The following is a 25,104-nucleotide window of genomic DNA, read 5'->3' on the forward strand; positions in this document are numbered from 1 at the left end:
GTCCAGAGGAGTGAACTCTCGCTCCGTGTCTGATAAGTCAGGGTACTCTCATAATTGGCACTGAAGTTTGTCTACTGTATATGGTGGGGGGTGGAGGGGGGGGGTGCGCCGAGTTGCGCCTGCTCGTTACTGCGCATGCGCAGAAAAGTTTAGTCCGTTAGCTGTCAAAGCAGAACGTTTTCCTCCCGACCACGGACCGAAGTGAGCGCTGCGACCAGCGGCCAGCTCCTTCAATGTTTCCAGAGTTGTAGGGAGACGACACACTACGAGCTTTTGGAGTTTTGAAACGACAACAATGTCTTCAGCGAGTCGTTTTCGGAGAACTGAGTACAAACGTGGAGACTATCGTGGTTTCCCAGGCGCAGTTAGCAGTAACGCACTAACGGCTGCTGATGTTTCGGACCTTTAAAAATTGGCACCGACCTTCGACAAGAGGATTTATCGTCGGTATTTTACATTTCGGCAGGTAATTAGGGGTCTAATCACAAGTAACAATTAAGTATGGTCGTCACTCTTTCGACCGGAGTTGACTAGAAGGGAGAAAACAGAGTTCAAAGTGGCCGGACAGGGAGCAGCTCCTGTTGCGATGGGCAACCGCGGGATGGAGGATCTGATCCCGCTGATCAATCGCCTCCATGACGGCCTGAGCAACGTGGGTCAGAGCTGCAGCCTCCACCTGCCGCAGATCGCCGTGGTGGGCGGCCAGAGCGCAGGCAAGAGCTCCGTGCTGGAAAACTTCGTGGGCAGGTAGGCTCCATCCAGTCCTCAGCTTCATGTACCGATACAAGCACTTTGAACTGTGGACACGTTTTTCACACGTATAAAACAGGGACCAGGTATTTTAGGGGGAACCTTTGCATTGCTAATGAAGTATGAAGAACAACTTGTGACTGTTTCACCACCATCCTTACCTAAATCCATGAATTTAACTTTACATTTATGACTGATGATTTAATGGCTGCTGAACAGTGAGAGTTTGTATTCATGAAAAACCAACATTTATAACTGCATGTCTACCAAATAGAGAGAGTAAACTCTTTTGATCTGATTTGTAACTGATCTATAAAGCATTAGTAAATGTCCTATTTACCATTTAAGGACATTAGTTACCACTTATAAACCTTTTCTTTCCGATAACACCTTCAAGGTACACAGACTATGTAATAAAGTCTAAAAGCTATATATAATTTATATAATGTCTTTCGTTACAGCTTGGAGGATATAGCAGTTCAAGTTCAATTCCTTTAATTAAATAAGAGTACTAAGATTTGAAAATACTCGACAAGTAAAAGCCTTGAATTCAAAACTTTACTTCATTAAGAGCATGTAAGTATGATCAGCAAAATTTACTTAAAGTATCAAAAGTGAAAGTACACAATGCACAAAGTGCTTCCTGCCAGTGTTGTAATGTTATGTACTATGTTTTTTGAGCGACATTACTGTGACCGTTTCCAGCTAATCCAGGTGGCTTTTTAAATACTTTGTTTATTTAGAAAGTAGGAAAATTCATAAAAGAGCACTTTATCTTTTAGTTTATGAGAAAGAATTTAATTAAAAAAAAATAACTAATTTTGGAGATGCACTGTTTTCACTGGACAGTAAAAGAACGACATTTTTTTTATTTGGGAAAGTAACTAAAGCTTTTAGACAAATGTAGTGGAGTAAAAAGTACAATATTTTCCTCTGAGATGTAGTGGAGTAGCAGTAGAGAGTATCAGAAAATACAAATACCTTAATGTTTACTTATGGTACTCAAGTAAATGTACTTAGTTACATTCTACCACTCACAACTTATAAACCTTTTCTCTCTGATGAGTGAGCCTTATCTCGTTATTGACTTGAATGACTGTCAGAATTTTTTTTTTTTTTTACCAAAAATCCATTATGTAATAAATACTCATGATCTATCATTACTGAAAAATAGGATTCATAATGTCTATAGTTTAACCAGTAAGATTCTGGATTTGTAATAAACTGTAAAGTGTCAAAAGTAAAAACCATTCAGGCTATTTGGGAACTGGCACATGCTTAACTTCACTGAAGTGAAATAAGAACTTAAGGCCACTCTCTGTCTACATACTTTTTGTATCAGGGCCTGCTCTAGTATACTGGCTATATTTTGCCAGTCTCAAGTGGTGGATGCCGGACGTGGCTGTTTCTGAATGACAGTAGTCAGTACAGCAGCTTATCTCACAGACTGCCAATGTAGGTGTTTGTGATGGGGTGGACGTTAACATGGCTCCTAAAACTGAATTTTAGTGATCTTACAAGTCATTTATTTCACCAAAAGTGAGCTTTGAACAGAGCTTTGTTGTGTTACATCATTTTCTGACCTTTTAACAGATTTCACGGCTCCTAAAAATAACATAGTTCACTTATGAATAACGGAGTTGTTTTGGCTCAAGTTTTAATGCAACTGAGACAGTTTGTTGTGTGATAAGGAGAATAAGTACTTCCATCCTGTCAGAAAGGAATGCTGGGAAGTAAGTCAGGAGCTTCCTGCAGCCGTAGATGAGACAGTGGAGCTCTGTTAAGCCAAGGAGACCTATGCATTGTCCAGAGGCACTGACAGTTAATGTCTGCTTTCCTGATCCTGAGGGTGTGGATATTTTATCACGCACCTCAGTTCTTTGTCTCAGCCATGACACCCTATTTTTGGAGGACTGTACCAGCTGTTTAATGCAGGACAGGATGTAATAAAATAAACTTCCTGAATCTGATTTTAAAAGGAGGGAGGACGGATATTTTTCACCGTGTGCATTCTGTTTCTTTAAACATTTAGCTTGAGGTCTTTATATATCTAATAGAGCTGATCATATGATTAAACAAATTCTTGGCCTTCCCGATCAGGTTGCTGATATTTTAGATAGTAAAACTACGTTGTTACACCGTCTAGTTCAGTAAAACTGAACTAAAAATCACATATATCCAAATGTTAGTGCTTTTTTTCGGCAAGTCTATCAGCACATAGCATACTTACTGTTTAATATATTTCTCAGACTGAGATTCAAGTCAGAAGTGTCAGTTTACCTTTGTGTTTATATGTGTGTATGCTCTCGTTCAATTCAGCCTTTCTCTTGTAACAGAGACCTCCTTCCACGGGGTTCAGGAATTGTAACTCGCAGACCTTTAATCCTCCAGCTGCTGAGTGCTGACACAGGTAAGAAAGAAGCTCACACACTTCATGTGGCAGAGTGTGTACTTAAAGCTGCCACCAGAGGGCAGGATTATATTTTACAATTGTGGCGCAAGCCTCATTTAATGTTCACATCTGTGTCCTCTATTTTCTGACTGGTCTTGCTTTGGCTGAAAAGAAGCAATGTCTGAGGGTGTATAGCATTTGCATTATCTCAAAAAACAACCTCGAATGAGTTTTAGAAACTTGCAAAAAGGGAATAATTGCAAAAAAATTTGAATGAATTAAGTTGTAGCAGTCACTGTATTTTTCTGTGACCTGATAGCCTCTCACAAAGAGCAGCGCAAGTTTTGGTGCACTCAGACAAACTTGATATTCCAAAGATACGTACAGCAAGCTTCTAAACACATTAAGAATCTATCACAGTATGATTTTTCTTGTGTGTGTCTACAGAGTACGGTGAATTTTTCCATTGTAAAGGAAAGAAGTTCACAGATTTTGATGAGATTCGCAAGGAAATCGAATCAGAGACGTGCAGACTTACAGGACCTAACAAAGCCATCTCCCCTGTTCCCATCAACCTACGGATTCACTCACCAAACGGTAACGCAGTGTGTATTTGGGGTATTTAACATGACATATCCATTCACAAACAGTCTATTTCTCTGACATAGCAATGACCTATGTGTGTTCTGCGTGCGTGTGTGTGTGTGTGTGTGTGTGTGTGTGTGTGTGTGTGTGTGTGTGTGTGTGTTTGTTTTAAAAGTGCTCAACTTGACTCTCGTGGACCTGCCAGGAATCACCAAGGTGCCTGTAGGCGATCAGCCAGCAGACATAGAGTACCAGATAAGAGACATGATCATGCAGTACATCTGTAAGGAAAACTGTCTCATCCTGGCAGTCACACCTGCCAACACTGACCTGGCCAACTCTGATGCACTTAAACTGGCCAAGGATGTTGACCCTCAAGGTAAACCACATCTGTTTTGTGGATAACATGCATAGTCTTATATTTTGTAGCTCTACAAACTGCTGTCTTTATGGGAATTTACTTTTACATTATTACAAACAAAATGTTAATCTAAAATACTGGATGTATTATATATACTTGCACTGGTTTTAAAATCCCATTATTAAGGCAATAAAATAAACTTTTATCTCCCCTTTAGGTCAGCGCACGATTAGTGTAATCACAAAGCTGGACCTGATGGATGAAGGAACAGATGCCAGGGAAATACTCGAGAACAGGTTGCTTCCCCTACGCAGAGGTGTGCTGCTTTTTGTATGTGTAAACAATGTTTCTTTAGCCATCTCATGACAATTCAATTACAATGGAGCCTCTTTGGAGAGGACCAACATAATTATTGTCTTTTATCAGCTGCCAAAAGCTCACTCTGTTTATGTACTTTGTATGACATCATTGTTGTGCCATTGAGCGTGTGTGTCTTTGCATGTGTTCTAAGTGTGTGTGTCTGAGTGAGAAATTATATTATTGATGCTATTGGTGTAACAGTAAGAAGTGTGGAGCCTGACAAAGGGGGCTTATCGCTACTAGCCTGAAAAGGTTTGTGCTTTGTGAATATTTTGTGTGTGTGTGTGTGTGTGTGTGTGTGTGTGTGTGTAAGAGAGGAAGAAAAAGAGTACAGGAAAAAGTCAAAGCTGGAAGCTCCCGAGGCAGCGTACAGTCTGAGTAAAGCAGCACCAGGTGCTCCTTCATGCTTCTCCTACAGTGAAAATGCATTAGCCATGGAAGCCCACTGAAATAACTGCCCTGGTAGCAGCGTAGAACCGACGTATTAGACATGAAGACGGCTGCTTTTACTGAATAGGGGATTTGGCCTGCTTTTTACAACATGCTCTGCTGTTGCACAAACACGCACATTTCCTGCTTGTATGCTACAGTCATAATGGAACAAATGATGGTCTGGGAAGAGTTCCCAAGGACACGTCAGAAAATGCAAGTTGAATCTGTCTCACATCAGAGGCCTTGATTGCCGGACTTTGTCTTCCTTCCGGTGATCACATGTTCCTCGTTTCCCTTTCATCTCTTCCTCCCCAGGTTACATCGGGGTGGTGAACCGCAATCAGAAGGATATTGATGGGAAAAAAGACATTCAGGCAGCTCTGCAGGCGGAGAAGAAGTTCTTCCTGTCCCATCCGGCATACAAACATATGGCTGAACGCATGGGCACCCTGTATTTACAAAGAATACTTAATCAGGTTAAAAATGCAAGCATGCACACAGAGCTGTAAATACGTGTTACATGTGTATGTATTGTAATTGACAATATTTGTTTGCAGCAACTGACAAACCACATCCAGGACACACTGCCAGCCTTCAGGAGCCATCTGCACAGCCAGCTTCTGGCGTTGGACAAAGAGTACAGGCAGTACAGTTCTGATGACACGGCGAGCAGGACCAAGACTCTGCTACAGTCAGTCAGTCATTCTGTGTCTGTGTCCATATATTGTCCTTTAAATTATTTATGTGTGCATGATTTTCCCTGGTCTGTGTGTGTTTGTGTCCTCCAGGTTAGTGCAGCGCTTGGCTGTTGACTTTGAGAAGCTGATTGAGGGTTCAGGTGACAAAGTAGACACCGTTAATCTGTCAGGAGGTGCGAGGATCAACCGAATCTTCCACGAGCGTTTCCCCTTTGAACTGGTCAAGGTGTGTGTGTGTGTGTGTGTGTGTGTGTGTGTGTGTGTGTGTCTGTCTGTCTGTCTATGATCTTTGTTTGTCTTTGTGCATTTATAGTGCTTTTCACACAGTAGTACTATGAATAGTGTACGTCCATCTGTAGCTGTAATGCTCCTCAGCCACGTCCTCAACTCTGACTTGTGATGTACTGTGCATGTCCACAGATTGAGTCTGATGAGAGGAAGCTGCGGCAGGAGATCAACTATGCCATCAGAAACATCCACGGTGTCAGGTGCAGTATCGTGTTCTGAACATACTGTAAATGTCCTTTACAGTTTTCTGTTCTTACGTTTCATTTTTTCCCCCACAGGACAGGCATGTTCACTCCTGACCTGGCCTTTGAAGCCATGGTGAAGAGAGCGATAACAAGGCTTAAAGGGCCGTGTATTAAATGTATTGAGATGGTCGGTCAAGAACTGCTCACCACTGTGTACCAGTGTATCAACAAGGTATAAATGTGCTTGTGTAATATGCTACACATTTCATGGTGTCTATACTGTCTCATATCTGATTGCTGTTGTTTATTTCTCTACAGCTCAGTTCTTTTCCACAACTGAGAGATGAGACTGAGAGAATTGTAACCAATGAGATTCGAGAGCAAGAGACTAAATGCAGAGAGCAGGTCATTTACATACTTTTGCATATTGTATTCAAAAGTTTATGTTCGTTAACTGCACCACTAAGATATGTAACCGTTCTGTTTCTCCAGTTAATGTAAGTCTGCTCTGTTCAGGTCCTGTTGCTTATTGACATACAGCTTTCCTACATAAATACCAACCACGAAGACTTCATTGGATTCAACAAGTGAGTAACCTCAGCAATTTTAAACTATGAAATTCACTGTAACATGCCGACCGAGAAAATAATATGTGCTCTTCCTCCCTCTCAGTTCCCAGCAGGTGCACAGTCAAAGCAATAACACGACTGTTGCAGGGATGACCGGAAGCCAGGTGAGGCTTTCAATAGCACTGCATTCATTAAAAATTAACATGAGAGTTGCTCTTTTAAAATGCCCTTTTACTGTATCGTAACCATGTACATTTGAGGCAGTCTGATGGCAGATGGTCAGTCTGTGTGCTGATCATTTTGCACAGCCCGTTGGTCCATCACTGTCAGTGCTCTTGGCAACTATTGAAGTGTCCATTGCACAAAACAGTCATAACCCACAACTTCCAATGAAGTAACTTATGGATATCTCAGAATCTCATACCATAAACACCCTTAGTTAAGCACCAATACCCTCAGGCCAAAATCTGAGACTGGCTATTACTTTAAATCTTCTTTTTATTCAGAATTGTGTATGTGTTAAAAACAAACACATGTGCAACATTGTGCAGAACTATGTCTAAATGCTCCAAGCAACATTTACTGCATTGCAGAATTTTAGTGTGCAAGGGTATGAACCAAACCTTTTCCCTCCAGTTACATCACTGTCCCATGTGTTATGTGTTATGAATCACCATTAATTATCAGCATTAATCAGCAATTGTAGTTGCAGATAAGTCAGAGTAGGATTTAGGGTCCAATAATGCAACCAAAGTTGATCTTGGCTTTTAATAGGAATCAAGTCAAACAAAAATGAGGCATTTTTGTCTCAATCTGTTATGATTAATGTGCCACATAAAATGTATGTGACACATTTGAAAGCACAGATCATTAAAAGCACAGTTCCAGTATAATTGCATTGAGTCAGGAACCTTGATGTATGATGATGATGGTGTTCGTTGAACAGCGGTGCATTGTAACCACAGCTTGAAAAATTTAAAAGAACATTAGTTATTTACACCGTCTCTCATGCTGCTTTCATAATAACGATTAAATGATCAATATCAGTGTCATCCCCCCTCAAATGATGAAGAAAACAACGACTTCATCAAGGACTTCATGTCTTGTTTTTCTCCAGGGTGTGGCTCCTCGTTCAAGTCGAATAGTAGGAGACCAATCTCTTTCAGCCTTCTCACTCACTACTGCCTCTGCTGGAAATTACGTGTGCAGGAGTCAAGCTTCAGGGTCTTGGGCTGGCATGCTACTGCACATGCAATATTTAGCTTTTGCTAGCTTTATTTATCTTTTTTTTTTTCCTTAATTTCCAACTGATTCACTGCAAATGTTACAAATTATTTTAACTTTTCCATTTTTACAGTATTCTCTCTGTCTTAACCTAAAAATCCTTAACTTTCACAGTTCCATAAACATGTGCAGATGTAAAAATGTACCTCATTTCCAGGATGAATATGTCATATCTTGGTCTTATTTCCTGTAACCCAATGCACGTCTTTCCTCTACAGTGCCCTTTGTCTACCAGCCTTGCCCAATCTCTTCCATCCTGTTTTGATTGGCTGCTCTTATTTCTATGCTTACTGCGTTGTCTTTACCTGTATATGTAGTGTTCTCTTTGATTACTTATGACCATCGAAACATTTTCATGATGGAACCAGGCTGCATATCTACATCATATATGTCACAAACAAATATTTTTTCCTCTAGTGTCAATTGGTCTGGACTTTAACTCTTATTTTCATCAGCAAAATCGACTCTCTCTGTATGGCCTACATCGCATGCCTTCATATAAACCTGTCTGCTCAAGACTTTTGTGCTGGTCCTGCCAGTGTTGCCATCTCAACTCTTCACCCTTGGCTGTTCTGCAGGTCATACAGAAGGGCTGGCTGACCATCAGCAACATCGGCATCATGAAAGGTGGAGCCAGGGAATACTGGTTCATCCTGTCTGCAGAGAGCCTGTCCTGGTTCAAGGATGATGAGGTGAGGCCTTCCAATTCACTTCATTAACCTTTTACTCCTCCTTTCTCTACTTCTCTCTGTCTGTCTCACCCTCTTTCTCTTTCTAGTTCTTATTATTCTTAATTACCAAGACAGTGTGATAATTAAACCAAAACACGGCAGTACACTTGAGTCATCACAGGTTTATTAGAACATGTCGCAGCTTGAAATGGCATAACTGGTGAGTTCAGAGAATTAAGTCGAAGGGGAAATTGTTCATTTGTTATTGTTAACACAGTTAACACATGAAGGCCGCATGGTTTTATTGAAGTTGGTGGCAGAGAGGTCCTCGTGGCCCTCCGTTCTGATGTCAGTGGGGTTGCCATCTGTCTGCCTGTCTGTGCCTGCTGTACAGGAGCAGAAGGTCTGCACAGCAAGTGTAGACAGGCAGACACACCACAACAGTCTCATCCTGTCACAGCTGATGTCATGGGAAGAGGGAAGGGCGGGAGAACAGAGGAGGGGAACAACGTTGTAGCATTTGTATACGGATACAAACAAGCATCTGTAAACATTCACATCTGGAAGAAAACAGTGTAAATGGGTAGTTAACATTTGTGATGATGAAACTGAGTTTTATTGTTTGACAGACGGAGAATTAAGTGGTTGGTAGAAACAATGTGCAGAAAGCTTTTACACATAAGTTATTGTTCTCAGTAACCGCACTAAAATAGATTGTGGTTGAAGCTAAACATGGAAGTTTTGAAACATCATTATATGCAACAAAAGGGGCATCTTTACCCCATTTTCTCTGTCCAGCTCACTGTTGCTTTTCTCTCCTGCCACCTGGACCTGCAACTGAACCCCACCATTTCCCCCATTCATTCCTCTGACACCCCCCCTCTCCCTATTGGTCCTGCTCTCCCCTCACTCTTCCCCCTTGCTCCCCCTTTCCTTCCTCTTCTGGGAGTTGAGGCATTTGGAGTGGCTCACTCTGACACAGCTGGAGCTGCCCCAAGCCAAACTTAGACGGGCGTGCATGTGTGTGCGCGCGCACACACACACACACACACACACACACACACACACACACACACACACACAAGCACACACACACACACACACACACACACACACACACAAGCACACACACACACACACACACACACACACACACACACACACACACACAAGCACACACACACACACACACACACACACACACACACACACACACACACACACACACACACACACACACACACACACACACACAAGCACACACAGTTGACGGAGTTGTGTATATACAGTATACAGTACACATGCAGAGTCTGATGTAAACAAAGTGGCATGCAAACAGCAGAGGAAAATATACAGTCACTCAGACACACATATGGTCACTTTTCAGATAAACACTGGATGGCTTGAACACTGTGTTCCAGACACAGCCCCAGGCATGCATATTGTGTACACACACACACACACACACACACACACACACACACACACAGAGTGCTTTAGGTTTCCTCTTGCTGTCATCGCCTTACTAAGCATTTACAAATCAACACACTCATACACACAGACTTAGCACATCTGCAAGAAATAATACAAAGGCAGGCAAGCAAATATCTGTTGATCAGATCAGAGCAACAATCTTTGGCTATCTGCAAATCGCGAGAGGACACGTATGCTTCACAGTAAGGATTAAAGAAGCAAAAAGGAAAGTCCAAATTTGAATTACAGTAATTTAGCTTCTTTTTGACTAATTGTTTAATCTATGCTCTTCCTCACTATGTTGGCAGGTTTATCAGCTGTTTATGTGTTTAGGAGGCCTGAGTACATCATCAGTCATCCATGTTATCACAGGAGATCACATCTACTGCTTTTTCACATGCATCTCTGTGTCCACGCACGCATGCACACACACACACACACACACACACACACACACACACACACACACACACACACACACACACAGACAATGAAGCCAAACTTCTGCTTCTTCTCTCTTATAGTTCTCTCATAACTTCCCGCCCACACTACCTCCACAGACATTTATTTTTTCTTTGACTGCTGCCCCCCTTTTATTTCCTCTTTCTCTCACCTCAGTTGCCTTTTACTCCTCCTTTCTCTGCTTCTCTCTGTCTGTCTCACCCTCTTTCTCTTTCTTTCTCCCCCCTTTCTGTGGTTGGCAGTCTCCCTGGGACTGTGCACATTCCTGGCTGGAAAATCTGAAGCTTTGTCCAAACACCAGCTTCCAAGATCTGCCCAGAGAAATCCCACATGGCTGTTTCTACACTGCAGACCTCCCCCGTTTGACCCCCCAACCCCCTCCACCCCCCTACCCCCCTTGACTCCTCCACAGTCTCTCTCACAAACGCCCCTCTTCCCAAAAACCTCCCCTCCCAACCTCCTCTCTCCATCTCTGTGGAGTACTTCCACACACAAAAATTGTGGGCCTCTAAGCGATGTTTCTTCTTCCTATGTACTACGATATTTGTACCCTGTACTGACTTCACACAGTGTGGCATAATAGTTCAGAGTTTAAACTCCACAGCACACTGAACAGACATACATTCCTTCACCCTGCGACTGCCAGGGCTCCACCAGGCAGCCTGAAGAAAAACAGACAGCTAATGCCTACACACTTAATCTACATGCACTCCTGTGTGTGTGTGTGTGTGTGTGTGTGTGTGTGTGTGTGTGTGTGTGTGTGTGTGTGTGTGTGTGTGTGTGTGTGTGTGTGTGTGTGTGTGTGTGAGGCCTGTTCCATATCTCAAATCCATTAGTTTCTGGGAAAGGGGAGACACAGCTTCAGACAGAGCAGCTCTGATGTATGAGGCTTCTCGACCACCCTGACACCCCTGGGAATATCACACACATGCACACATATGCACACACATGCACGCACATGCATATACAAAGCAGTGCCGCCATGTCTGTGAACACAGGAGTTGTCATACTGCCACACAGATGCGCATGCACAAAAATAACTAAAATGTAAGGCACTCTGTGAAAAGAAAAAGAAGTTAATTTAGAGCTCTGCATTGAATGTGTGTAAAATACGCTCAGCTGATTTGTAGCTTTCTTCATTTTAGCCTTAAAAATTTGAACAGAAAGTCAAAACTTCTCTTGCTTGGAGGTAAACATCTCTACCGTAAACATGTTTTAACCGCTATTACCCAACACTTAATTGAAGCTGAGAAATGCTACAAAATGAGATGCTGCTTGACTTGCTTGAAGAAATAAAATCTGCTGGTAGTGGATGCACATTTAAAGATATTTGACATCTGCAAGCAAGAAACACAAGACAATATTTGACCCTATATTTGTCTCAGCATAGAGTACATGCAGGTTTTTGTACGTGTGCGTGTGTGTGTGTGTGCGATATTAGTGTAGGCTGCTGAGGCACTTCCTTGCACAGTCTAACCAATGTGCAGACTACTGTACACCAGTAAGATCCTGAACAGGTAGTCTGAACACTGGGATGACGGAGCAGGACCCTTTTCTCTTCTCTTCGGCCTCGTGCTGTGCTGTCCATCTCTGCTCGTTTGCTAGCAGTCCTGAGGCGGAGAGAGGAGTTGGCAAAAGGCTTCCTCTGTTATTCTCTTCTTTCTTATCCGGTCTCAATGCTGAGTCGCAGGGTACACACGTACACACACACACACACACACACACACACACACACACACACACACACACACACACACAAACACACACACACACACACACACACACACACACACACACACACACACACAAACACACACACACACACACACACACACACACACACACACACACACACACACACACACACACACACACACATACATATCAGACATCCACTCCTATGGGTGTCCTTCCTTCAGAGATGGTAGTGTATGTTGAGTCGCTGGTCCGCAGGGCTGTGTCCAGGCGTAGTATCCAGTCTTGACGTGGCACATTCACTCATTCAGCGAGGGATCTGCCTGTTCACTCAGGGAAGGCATAAGGAAATAAGGGGAGTGAGAGAAGGAGAGAGAGTTGGGGAGGAACTTAGCAGCCATATATGGGTTGATGGGACCCATGGGGAATCAACTTTTGGAGTGGTCTGCAGTTTCTCCCCACTTCTTCTGCACACTCTCTCCTGCTCTCCATGTTCCTCAAAGTTTCCTTGTCTGCTTTTATGAAATTCGCCTCCCTGTGTCCACCTCTATCCCTCCTCTTCCTCTTTTTCTCATCTCTACTTTCTATTTCTACCCCATCAGAGCACCCTATACTCGCTCCAGTCTCCTCCCCCTCTGTCTAAAGCGATCCCAGATGTTGCTCTATGAGCGCCAATCGCATTCTGTCATTTTTATTTTTTTTCGGCCTCTGTTACAGGAAGTGGGCCCCTTTGGAAAAAAGAAAAGGGGAGCAAAGGAAGAGAGTCGTAGGGTTCAGGGGAGCACTGAGAGAGGGAAGACCAAAATGTCCAACCAACATAGTCACATCTCATACCACATGTGGGCACATGCTCAGGCGGGCAGGTCAGCATCTAAACACAGACAGCATCCTTTTTTCGAGGCACCTTTTTATGCAGCAATGCTTTTGCTCTCTTTTCTTTGGAGGTGACCTTTCGCCTTCATCTTTACCCTTCTCATTACCCCATCCATGGCTGTTCCTATAACCAGGCTTTCTGGAAGGCCCCTTCTCAAAGGTTAGACAGAGGGAGCAGGCTGGGGAAGAGAAATGAGGGGGAAGGGCTTCACTTTAGGAGAAATGTTGTGTTAGAGCCCGAGTCTGAGTAATGACTTTCACATGTGGGCCCGGCCTCTCTCCCTCTTTTTTTTTTTTTTTTTCACTCCTTCTCTCATTCCCTCCCTCCCTCCCTCCCTCCCTCCCTCCCGCCTTGCTTCACTTCTCTGTACCCTGCCTCCATACTGTCTGGTTCTCCTCACACCAGTATAGCTTCACTCCTCCAACTGTTCTCCGTCATTCATAAGTCCCAATGGTGATGACAGACCATAGACTTATGGCATCTCTTTCCCCCCTTTCTCTCCCTCTTTCGCTAGTTAGGGGTTTGTTAATGCGAGTCCCTCTGACAGTCAGACACATCTTCTTATATGAACTTGGATGCTCTGCTAGCACATTGTCCCACATCTCGTGTTCACCTTAAATTCGGACACTCTTTTTTTTTTCTCTCTCTTTTTTTTTTTTTGGTGCAAGATAAAGAATATTTTCTCAGACACAACTATTTAAACTAAAGTCCCCAAGTGAACCGGCCTCAGTCTCTGGTGTTTTTTTTGTTTTTTTTTTGCTATCAGCACCTGTGTCCTCTGTGATGTCATATTTACTCTGCATACCTCTGTCAAATTTTTCTCTTCCTATATTCTATCTTTTCCAGGAGAAAGAGAAGAAGTACATGCTTCCTCTGGACAACTTAAAGCTCAGAGATGTGGAAAAAGGCTTCATGTCCAGCAAATTTGTTTTTGCTATCTTCAACACAGAGTTAAGGTTTGTGCGTGCGTGCGTGCATGCGTGCATTCGTGCGTGCTTGTGTGTGTGTGTGTGTGTGTGTGTGTGTATGTGTGTGTGTGCGCACGTGTGTGCGCACATGTGTGTGTGGCTGGAGGCTTGTGTTTTTGTTTTTTCATTTAGTATGTGCCTGTTTGGTGAGTGAGTGTGTGAGTCAGAAAAGGGAGTTTTCCTCTTGTCACCTGCTTGTTGAGGTTTAGGTGATATTTTAAAAGGGTGGATGTGTCGGAGGAGGAAAGGGAGGAGATATCAGAGTGGTGTTTTGCCCTTCCTCTGACCTCCTCTGTTCAACTTTGCCCCCGGAACTGAAAGGATATCCAGCGGGTACTAGAGCGGGTGTCATTTTTTTATGCTGTGGAGCATACGCCAGGCTGTTGAGGGAAGGGTTTGGTTTGAGTTTTCTGGGTTTATGTGTGTGAAACAGATTGAGAAGGACAGAGATCATAGGAGAAAACAGAGACAGAGTGTGTGTTTAGGAGCTGGAGCTGACCCAAAGCCTGGCTGATTGAACCAGAGCATGTGGGCTTTGTTTATAATTCTGTGTTGTGCTGCATTCGGACACACAAACTGGATTTGTGCGTGTGCGCGCATGTGCGCGCGCGCGGTGTGTGTGTGTGTGTGTGTGTGTGTGTGTGTGTGTGTGTGTGTGCGTGTGTGTGTGTGTGTATGCGTGTGCGTGTGTGTGTGTGTGTGTGTGTGTGTGTGTGTGTGTGTGTGTGTGTGTGTGTGCGCGCGTGTGCGTGTGTTTGCGTGTGTGTGTGTGTGTGTGTGTGTGTGGTGGGGGGGGGGGTTGTGTTCCGTGCATATGTGTGTGTGCGTGCCTTTGCAGGGATTGCGCATATAGACCACAGCATACCGAAGGCAGGCTCATTAAGCAGCTAATCAAAGCCAGAGAGCTTGGATCAGAGATGAGGCTGCTCTTGTTTGGAAAGAATTGCTCGACTCACCACAAAAAGGAGGGAGAGAGAAGAATTGGAAGGGTTGAGAGGAGAAAGAGAGCGGGAGAGAGAGTATCAGAGCCATCGGCCAGGAATGTGTCAAAGTCTGTCCTGTGGCGCCCCCCCCCCCCCCCCCCCCCCCCCCCTACCTCCTGCACCCTCACTCTCTATGTTTCTCTTTCTGTATTTGTGTGTGTGTGTGTGTGTGTGTGTGTGTGTGTGTGTGTGTGTGTGTGTGTGTGTCTCTCTCTCTCGGAGGAGGGGGGGCAGACATTGCAGTGGCTTTGTCCCTGTCTGACAGTAATCAAAAACCTCAGGAAACTCTTCAAATCTAAAGCAGTCAGGGCTCTGCAGAAATTCCTCAAGACGAGTGAAAAAAACTCACACCGGCCATGAGCTGAGGAGAGGCTAGCAGAAGGAAAGGGAAGAGAAAAATAAATATTGATGTAAGTGATAAATCAGCTTAGAGAGCCATTTTAGTGTGTGCACACTGGTGTTACATGCATGTCAGTGTCCTGATCTTGGTGTAATAGCACTCCAGTATTGTCATGGTTGGCCTGGCTCCATGTTTGTTAGCCACCACGCCCTGACTTATTAGCCTCACGCTGCCTTGCCCAGTCACAAACACACAAACTGGAAGCCCATTTCTTGATCTTTCTATATCGCTCTCCGTTTGCCGCAGTCTATCCGCTTTCCGTCTCCGTTACTGTTGCTCTCACACACACAAAGGTTTCACATATTTGAGGTTAATTGCTGTGTGTTCTGAATGTGAAAAGGGAACAACAAAAGGAGGAAAGAAACAACGGAGTGATTAAAACAAAATGTTTAACAGATGGGCCACAACGTGCTCCAGATCCTTTGCTTGTTTCTTACTTTGCTCCACAGCCAAAGCACAGTGATGGTGAGATGGTGTGAAGAGCTTGGCAATCAATAGCAGTGAGAAAGATCATGATGGAGAGAAGGAAATAAGATGCAGTGATGGAGGTCATCTTAAGCACTGCATTTGGGGAGAAATATAGTTTTATTTATTTTGTCCGTGCGTCTGTGTCCTTGTTGGTATGCAGGGGTTTCCCTACCATTACAAGGCTTAGGAGCAGCACCCAAGCCATCCTGGGCACCACCTAATCCAAGTCTTTGTAGAGAGCATCAAATTCTGTTCTGCAGGGCACTTCATTACCGAGTTTTGGGTGCAGTTTGTTGATTATCTGCTTTAGCTTTTTCAAATTTCTGGAAACTTTTACACAAATATGGTAATAATAATGATTAATAACAAAAATGAAAAATTGGCATATTTTTAATTCGAAAATTTTAAATGTTCTTGGGGAAAAAAAACAAAAACTATCCAGCACATGCGCTTCCCCAAATTTAGGGAAAACACGAAATATGTATATATGTAGATCTGCCTGGTTACAAGTTCTTGTGTTTCTTTCTGTTCTTAACACTGGTCAGTGAGTTGTTCTCTCTTTACATTCTCTTTGATTGTATTTTACATGTAATATTGGGGAGTCTGGCCCAAGGTCCATCAAAAACTTGTGCTTATTCTGTAGTTGTCATCATGGGGCTGGCCCATAAACCCTAATGGCCTCTGTTACCCCTGTATCTAGTCATTTATACGCAAGACAGAGGAATGAGACACAGGTCAGCTAGTGGACCACTTAAACACGCCCTCATACAATACATTAGACTCGGCTGTGACAGTTGTACTGTGATATCGTAATAGTTTTGTCATTGTCATTTTGACATGTTCTACATTTTTTTTCTCCAACATTAAAGTTAAGAATAGTCTTATGAAAGCTCAGCTGACACTCTTAAAAAGCAAACACATGAAATGATATTTTCTTGTGTTTTGATGGGTTCATCAGTTACACATCAAGGCATCCCTGTCCCAGTAACATTTGACTTAGGCTCAGAGTGAGTCATGAGGTATGTTGTGTATGAAGAAAGTAAAACAGTGAAATCATCCACGTGGTCCTGGTACGTTTTTGACTCGAGTGCTCTCTTTTAGATACACTACACCCTAACTTATAACTGGAGTCATCTCAAAAGCAACTAAAATCTGGTAATATCTCCTACACAGAACTCACAAGGAAAAAAATATGTATGATTAGTAATACCACCAATCATGGTATGAAATGTATGTTTTTATGACAGTAAGGTAAGCAATGGGCCAATCTCCCCACAACCTAGTGTCGTAGTTAAAGTATGGTTCTTTGTCTATTACTCTGTATAATGGAAAGTGCAAGTACTTTATATGTTTTGGAGACCTCTGACCGGAATGTACTGAATTGCAGGAACGTGTATAAGGACTACAAATGCCTGGAGTTGGCCTGTAACTCTCATGAGGAGCTGGACAGCTGGAAGGCTTCTCTGCTGCGAGCCGGCGTCTACCCTGAGAAAGTCGGTGTCAGTACTCTGAACCCTAATGAAACACAACCGTGACCTTCGCTGTGGGGAGCTGCACCTGTCTGCACCTTAGCTTTGTTCTAAACACACTTATTGCCTTTGCTAACCTTGAACCTCTGGCCGTAACCCCGTACCCCTCTCTCTCCGTGTTCCCCCTTCTCTCCCCTTTGCCAAAGCGAAAAAGCAAGTCCCCCACCCCTTCCATCGCGCTCTGTCGTTGGCTCCTTAGCACAGCATTCTTGGTCCATGATGTCACTACAATATGTGTGTATGTGTGTGTGTGTGTTCTAGTCTGTTTCTAATCAGCAGTTCCTCGTCCCTCACCCGCTCCCCCTTTTCTTTCTTCTGCCCACTCCTCCTTACCTCCCTTTTTTGTGTTCCCTCTGTTCTGCTCTCCCTGTTCTTATCCTATCAAATGTGTGTTTCTTCTTGTCACCAGCATAGAAAAGATGACAAAGATACTGCAGTACACACAAGATGGTGCGTCGCATATGTAGAAGCATGAAATTACCAGCTGCGTTAACTCAGCGGTCCTTACAGCTCATTAAACTGTACATCAGTGGTTTAAAATGTGAGCATTGTCTGCATAGTATTTGTATGTCCCAATCTGTCTGTCTGTCCCTCAGGTGGACGGGCAGGAAAATGGCCCTCCTGACACCTTCACAGACCCTCAGCTGGAGCGTCAAGTGGAGACCATTCGTAACCTGCTTGACTCCTACATGAGCATCATCCATAAGACCATCAGGGACTTAATGCCAAAGACCATCATGCACTTCATGGTCAACAGTGTAAGCTATCCAGACCACACTGATAACTGTTAAGTAATTGTCCTTTTTTTTCTTTCTTTCTTTCTTTCTTTCTTTCTTTCTTTCTTTCTTTCTTTCTTTCTTTCTTTGTCTTTTAACAGCTAAAAGCTGTCTTACCTTGCAGAAAAAGTTTGTTTGTCAAACCTTTTTAAGTGAATTTGTGCAGCAATAATCTTTCTCATAACTTAGAATCTGTATTTCTTTGTCTGAGATGCACTTATTTACTTTACACTATTTGATCATATTCCAATGACTGTAAAACAAGAGAAACCTCAGGAAAAAGAAAGACTTTCACCAACCCTGAAAGAATTTGGAGTCCTAATTCCAAATCAGAGTAAAATATCACTTTACAAAGTCTACAGTTGAACTTGTCACAGCAGTTTATATTCCCTTTCTGTAGGTGAAGGAGTTCATTAGCTCGGAGCTCCTGGCCCAGCTCTACGCTCTGGGAGAATGCTCAGCACTGATGGATGAGTCACCAGAGCAGCAGCAGCACCGGGTGGAAGTGCTCCGCAAACACGCTGCCCTGAAGGAGGCGCTCGCTGTCATCGGAGAGATCTCCACCTCTACCTGCAGCACCCCTCTGCCTCCACCTGTAAACTCCTCCTGGATACAACTGACCAGGTACAAACGGACACACAGTGATGCATACGTCCAGTTAAATGCAGAAAAAAAAAAATCTGTGCCTCTGAGGTCTGTCACTTAATGTCTCCTCTCTGCCCAGCTCAAATTCTGCTATAGACTCGGTGACTGGTGTTAAGCCAGTGATTCGTGGACATGCGCCACCTGTTCCTCAGATGCCCCACACTGGACCCCGGGTCTCTCCTGACAGCTTTCAGAAGCTCACCGGTCAACACAGCCGTGCCACAACCAGTGTACCCAGGTGACCACAGAAATTAGACCCTGAAACCTGACCTGTTGGATTATGGTGACCTCTAGGTCTTTACCCGGACTTTGTGCATACACACTCACAAACACACAATCAAAACGCTCCTCTACAGAGGCTCAGGAGTAGAGAGAGTTGTAATCTGAGCTGGGTGGGGGTCTGCTGGAAAATGTGTTTCTCATATTCTCCTTCCCATCAGCCTCAGCAGACAGGACTTCTCTCCGTGCAGCTTTCTACTGGAGCCAGAGACAACAGGCTGAGCGCTCTGTCAAGTTTTCATCTTTCTCTCTGTCCTTCATCCCCCTCTTTCCTCCCTTTTTTTTCTCCTAGCGAGCATTTGTTTTATTGCCTTCCTCAGTTTCCCTCATGCAATAACCGTTATTTTCCCTTTTCCCCGTACCTCTTTTTCTTGTCCTTTTTCTTCACTTCTCTTTCACTCGTTCCTCCCCTGCTTTTGGCCTGTCACTCCTTTTTCTCTCTGCCTCATTTCCTCTGTGCTCTCCAATGGTTCTTTAGGTTCTTTCCCGCACACAGTCTCTTTGCTCTCCTGACTCTTTCCATCCAGCGTTATGCCTCTCTGCCTCCCCTATAGATACATGGAACATGAGGCTACTTCTATAAGCCTATGTGGTGTTATTCGTTTTATTCTCATCATTGTAAAGTCTATTAACTCCGGATTCTGGCCATGACTTGTGTAACGAAATGTGTGGCAGTACGGGCAAATAAAAAAACAAAACAATAAATGTGTTAAATACATTAAATACATTGAAATTGCACTGGGATCAGCTGTGAACCCTGAGAGGCACTGCTACAACAATTGTATACGCTCCTCGCTAAATCAGATCTCATGTTCTCATTTCTATCCTGTAGTTATAATCAATCATTTTTCTTCACTCTTCAAATTGTCTCTGTTCTTCTTTCAAAAACTGTCAAACTCATCTACTACTACACATAACCGTGTAATAGTTTTCATATCTTTCATGACAACACTTTAATCCAGGGGTCAGCAATTATTTTATGCCATGGGTCAGTTTTCTACATGCGGTGGAGACGTATTGCATATGTATTAAATGCTTATATTTAGTTGGATATTTCATTCGTTTGAAAAATTGAAACTAAATTGAAATCAAATTGAATATAAACCTGGAAAGCTTGCATTTAAGCTTCAGATTAGACCTCAATGCTGCATACTCAGACTTATATATGATAATGATGAGGGATCAGACATCATCTCTTTGATCAGCCTGTTAGGTCTAACATCAAGAAAGCTGCAGTAATAGACAGCATCTTCTGAAAACCATGCAAATGAAATGTTTACATTATTTTCTCCTTGTGTAAGCTTTTATCAGATAGAGATGTTTTCTCGGGATTTACACTGGCATTCTGTTAGTATTGTTATAATACACCTAATCACATAATAATATCTATGATCTCATCTTCTCTTCAGGAGGCAACCCCCAGCAATCCCAAGTGTCAAATAAGTCTTCTCTGCTCAGAACTCCATTACCCATCTTCCCCTGTGGTCCTTCCAGCTGCAAGCTGACTGCTACCCAGAGACACCCACGACCTTGCTGATGTGTTATCCAGCTGAAGCACTGTGCAGGGGCTTCTCTCCGTCTCCTGTGGGACCGGCTGTCTGCAAAATCCACTCCGTCCTGAAGCTGCTTTGTACATAATCTCGTCGGCCGTAAATGCTGGAATGTGCGCAACTGTCTGCTGACTTCTCTCAAGTGCCTGAAATTTGTGTAAATAGAAAACAGCAATTTGAATGATTCTATTTACAGAAAATATACATACACTGTTTGTACTGTTTGTGAATAAACAGGTGTTTTATTTTTTAACATGTATCCTAATTTCTCATCATTTGAAGGTTTCAGAAAAAACATTTAATGCTTATTGTGTTTTTTCTCTCTGCTCTGAAGTCACAGCATGCTGAGCAAAGATTTGGCTTTTAGTATTTTTTTTTTTCCAAGATAGCAGTAGTGCATATTAGCAGTTTGTCATCTAAAATCTAAAGACTTTATAAAAAAAAAAAGACCCAATGGGCGTTGTAAGGGGTCTCTAGCAACATGTTACAAAATTACAGTTATGCAACTCACTGTTTATCTTCACTACAATTTAGCAGATAATGTTTATGATAATTATGATCAGATGGTTCCTGTTCTTCCAAATACAAGAGTACATTGAAAAAGCATCTCTCAGTGTCCAGAAGTGAAGTGTAAGGCGGTTTTCTTGTTTTGTTTTAACCTCTCGGGCTCCCTGACATAGAAATGAAACACCTAGTGTATGCTTTATTACCGGTGATTACCACAGTGTGTGTGTGTGTGTGTGTGTGTGTGTGGTCAGGGTGATGGGACCAGACTGTGCCCTGGAGGAAGGTGCTGTGGGAACGACAGCCCCTTCCCCGATAACTACGTGGACCGGCGCTTCCTGGAGGAACTGCGGAGGAACGAGGGCATTGTAGGACAGCAGCTGTCTTGTGGTGGCCATCTTTATGACACTGTGGCTCTACGTGGAGCAAGTACGACTTCAGAAAGATCTCTGGTTCTACAGATAGAGCACGCTGTTCCTTTCACTGGATGGATGGTTGAGCAACACGTCTGCTTCCCCTGCAGCGTCTGCTGGGTTACGGACTGTATCAAGCCTCGACGTCTCATGTTGAATCATGCAGCGAGCCCTATTATTATTATTATTATTATTATTATTATGATGGTTACTTCCCAGGTGTAAATAAAATATGACAGCACGCACCGGGGATAAAACATTTGACCCCCGGTCTGTGACGCGCTGTTACCACGACGCGTTGTTCTGTGTTGGTGCTCTCTCTGAGGAGTGAGGAGGCCGCACAGCTGCGCTCAGCTCGACTGTTTGTGTTAAAAGTTGAGCTGCTCGGACCATGGCGCCGCCGCGGCAGGCGAAACCGACGGCGAGGCCCGCCGCCTCATTTCGCAGCACGCCGGGGAAAGAAGAAGTGAAGGTATGACACCTAGCGACCACCGGACATCGCTGTCAGGTCGGCTGCATTCAACGCGCTCCGGTAACGTCATCGTTATTCGTTAGGTGGCTCCTCGAAAACTTTTGAAGCAACACATGGTTTCACACGGAAGAAAAGACAACGCGTCGCCATGTAATTCATTTTTTAATATACCGAGATATAAAAAAAAAAAATTAAAAATAAACATACAGCAATTCCAATCGGCTTCACGTTGAATGCTAAACAAAAGTTTGACCAACTGTGACGTCACTGACTGCAGGGTTTGGACAGGAATGCAACATGGCTGACCGTTACTGCAGTAATATTATGTTTTTGAGAGATGAGCGGCCAGGTCATAAAGTCAAATAAAAGCTCTCATTGTTGTTATTAATTTTTTTTTGGAGAAACTGGAACCTCCATACAAACTACAACTTCAAAATGGTGTCTTCTCAGTACCGTGTTTTTAAATAGAGGTACATCCGACAGTAAAAACTGAGGTCATAGTTTTATTATTGTTATGCTTGCAATTTAGTCCAGGTAAAAATGAGCTTCTTGCGGTATCTTATGAAATAACACTAAGAAAATACTGTATATTGTTATTAAAATACATTTGCGAGTGGAATTAGAGCCCTTGTTTATATTTACCCCCCTGTGTCAAACGCTGCATTCATTCATACACGTCAGCAACCCATAAAACATGTAACATCTCCCACAGATCATTAAAACATCACCCATATCAAATCAGTGCATAGCGTCATAGTGTTGCCCAGTCATGTAAGTCAGCATTGCACATCCGTTGACACCTTCTGTACAAACTCTTGAGGTCAACACTGAGGACAACAGTAGCAGCTTGAATATTAAAAACATCATTGTATTCTCTGCAAGAGAGCGATATTTTATCACAGCTGTCCAAACAGACGTGGACCAGTGATGAGAAAGTCTGCATTTGTTAGTTTAAAATGTACAAAACTCCATTGGCCTACACCTTTACATGTCAGTTTGGTCAGGAGCAGCCTGTGTTAGTGTTCGCTCTGTCCATCAGTAAAGGAATTGGCTGAGATCCTCGTGAATCTCCGCCTCGTCCCAGGGTCCGTGGATGTTGTCCTTGTGCCTCTGCAGCCTGACTAGCAGCAAGGGACAGAGCAACGTAACACTCCCTAAAGCCAGGGCTAAGAGCACGGCTCCACCCGCCGACTGAGACCCCAGACCTCCGACCCCTCCGACGCACACTCCCACACACACCCCGGTGAAGTGGTTCGGGGCGTTTTCCCTCAGCCTCTGCAGCATGCAGGGCCACAGGGCAAACACCAGCAGGGCGCAGCTGAGCATGGCAAAGGTGTGCAGAGCGCCGGGTAACCTCGAAGCCAAACACACAGACGCAAACAGGGCTGCATTTAAGGAAAGGCTGCCTGGTGGCGAGGGCTGGGCGTACGGGAAGGACACCAGGTGGGCCAGCAGCATCACAGCAGACATGGCGTACACTGTGTCCGTACTGACCGACTCTGTGAGCGTCTTAAGAACTGGTGAGAAACCGAAGGTGAAGGAGAGGAAAATAGTGGCACTCTGTAAATCAGCCAGATGGGTACGGGGCTCGCTGCATGATTCAACATGAGACGTCAAGGCTTGATACAGTCCGTAACCCAGCAGGGCACAGACGAGGCTGGTGCCCAACAGCGTCTCAGGAGACAGCAGACCCTGCAGGGGAAGCAGACATGTTGCTCAATCATCCATCCAAGTGAAAGGGAACGGCGTGCTCTATACGTAGAACCAGAGATCTTTCTAAAGTCGTACCTGCTCCATGTAGAGCCACAGCGTGATGAAGATGGCCACACAAGACAGCTGCTGTCCTACAAAGCCGGCTTCTTTCACCACAGCCCAGTAGCGGTACTGCCGGATGCCCTCGTTCCTCCGCAGTTCCTCCAGGAAGCGCCGGTCCACGTAGTTATCGGGGAAGGGCTGTCGTTCCCACAGCACCTTCCTCCAGGGCACAGCGGGACCCGCGGCGCTGTCTGGTCCCATCACCCTGACCACACACACACACACACACACACACACACAGAGTCAGGTTTGTTAAATCTGCTAACATCTACCATTACTTTACTGAACACATACAGTATCTTTACAGAGAAGCTTACTGTCCGTCATTATTCATTTGGATTATTTGTTTTTTCAGGAACTTAGATGTAATGGGGTTAATACACAGACATTGTATGTTATTATGGGTTTTCCACCTGAACACAGTCAGCCTCAGTTATCTTCAAAGCTCTCTTTAGCTTCGGAGCTCATGTCATATGAAAGACTTCCCAACATCTCTTCGACAGCTCCAGAAGGCAAATAAAAGAGATCTGAATCATATTAGCTGCGTTTTATTTGCTGTGAAATGACTGGATCTGAATCTGAACTGGGTTTTGACGGTTGGCCGGCTATGAAACAACCGGTACTTCCGGTTTTGACGCGACAATAAAACCTGACATAAATTAACATTCATGTATACAAACAATTATATGTCACTGAACTGGCTAAAATATCTCCATAAATATATGAAAATGGGGTTTCCACCTACCTGTGATGGGATATTGTTGGGCGCCGATGGTGCTACAATCTCATCATATCATTATCCCGGAAGTGAAGCAGTTTATGAGAAGAGCTCACAGCGCCCCCTGTTGTTGGAGCTTCTACAAAGCACCTGTCTGTCTACCAGAGCTGTCAATTTCTCACTGATTACGTTCATTTTTTTTCTTTGACAAGGTCTCTGTGTTAAACATACGTGGCCCCTTCTCTGTTGAAATGAGTAGACCCAATCCACGCACCAACAAGCTTGCTGAAAGGTAACCGAATATTTAAAATGTATATTTCAGTCATCTTAAAGTCGTGATGGTTTGTGTCACTCTGAAAAATATTCACCACGTTCATTGTAATATTCATCGATAACTTCATATTTTCTACCAGCTCATTCGTGAGTAGACCTGCCTCCATGGTAACATTTCAGGCTGCTAGTAAACCTGTGTCGACAAAACTGAAAATGCCAAGCACCAAGGTAG

General features: G+C 43.7%; 2 protein-coding genes across 4 annotated transcripts; one reads left to right on the forward strand and one right to left on the reverse strand.

The window, feature by feature from the left end:
- Window positions 1-178: 178 nt before the first annotated feature.
- On the forward strand, window positions 179-20,930 carry dnm3a (dynamin 3a). Of its 3 annotated transcripts, none has more exons than XM_069150575.1 (21): window positions 179-747; window positions 3,087-3,160; window positions 3,590-3,739; window positions 3,903-4,106; window positions 4,306-4,404; window positions 5,196-5,356; window positions 5,438-5,571; window positions 5,669-5,804; window positions 5,999-6,066; window positions 6,145-6,283; window positions 6,370-6,456; window positions 6,568-6,638; window positions 6,724-6,784; window positions 7,738-7,764; window positions 8,483-8,596; window positions 13,926-14,035; window positions 17,286-17,397; window positions 18,024-18,185; window positions 18,604-18,827; window positions 18,928-19,086; window positions 20,537-20,930. In XM_069150575.1, exons 1-21 carry the CDS (start codon window positions 587-589, stop codon window positions 20,568-20,570), a joined length of 2,487 nt encoding a protein of 828 aa, XP_069006676.1. In that variant the 5' UTR covers window positions 179-586; the 3' UTR covers window positions 20,571-20,930. The 3 variants fall into 3 exon arrangements, with proteins under 3 accessions (XP_069006676.1, XP_069006678.1, XP_069006679.1); XM_069150577.1 differs by having other exon boundaries at window positions 17,286-17,391; XM_069150578.1 differs by lacking the exon at window positions 7,738-7,764.
- Window positions 20,931-22,209: 1,279 nt separating this feature from the next.
- Window positions 22,210-24,705, reverse strand: pigc (phosphatidylinositol glycan anchor biosynthesis, class C). The gene is made up of 3 exons (XM_069150579.1): window positions 24,627-24,705; window positions 23,855-24,086; window positions 22,210-23,758 (listed from the first exon to the last, which is right to left on the reverse strand). Exons 2-3 carry the CDS (start codon window positions 24,080-24,082, stop codon window positions 23,102-23,104), a joined length of 885 nt encoding a protein of 294 aa, XP_069006680.1. The 5' UTR covers window positions 24,083-24,086; window positions 24,627-24,705; the 3' UTR covers window positions 22,210-23,101.
- Between the last annotated feature and the right edge of the window lie 399 nt (window positions 24,706-25,104).

Source organism: Embiotoca jacksoni, unplaced genomic scaffold (genome assembly GCF_022577435.1).
Source record: "Embiotoca jacksoni isolate LCO1_2020_lvr unplaced genomic scaffold, fEmbJac1.0.p SCAF_16, whole genome shotgun sequence".
In the NCBI taxonomy this organism is placed as follows: Eukaryota; Metazoa; Chordata; class Actinopteri; family Embiotocidae; genus Embiotoca; species Embiotoca jacksoni.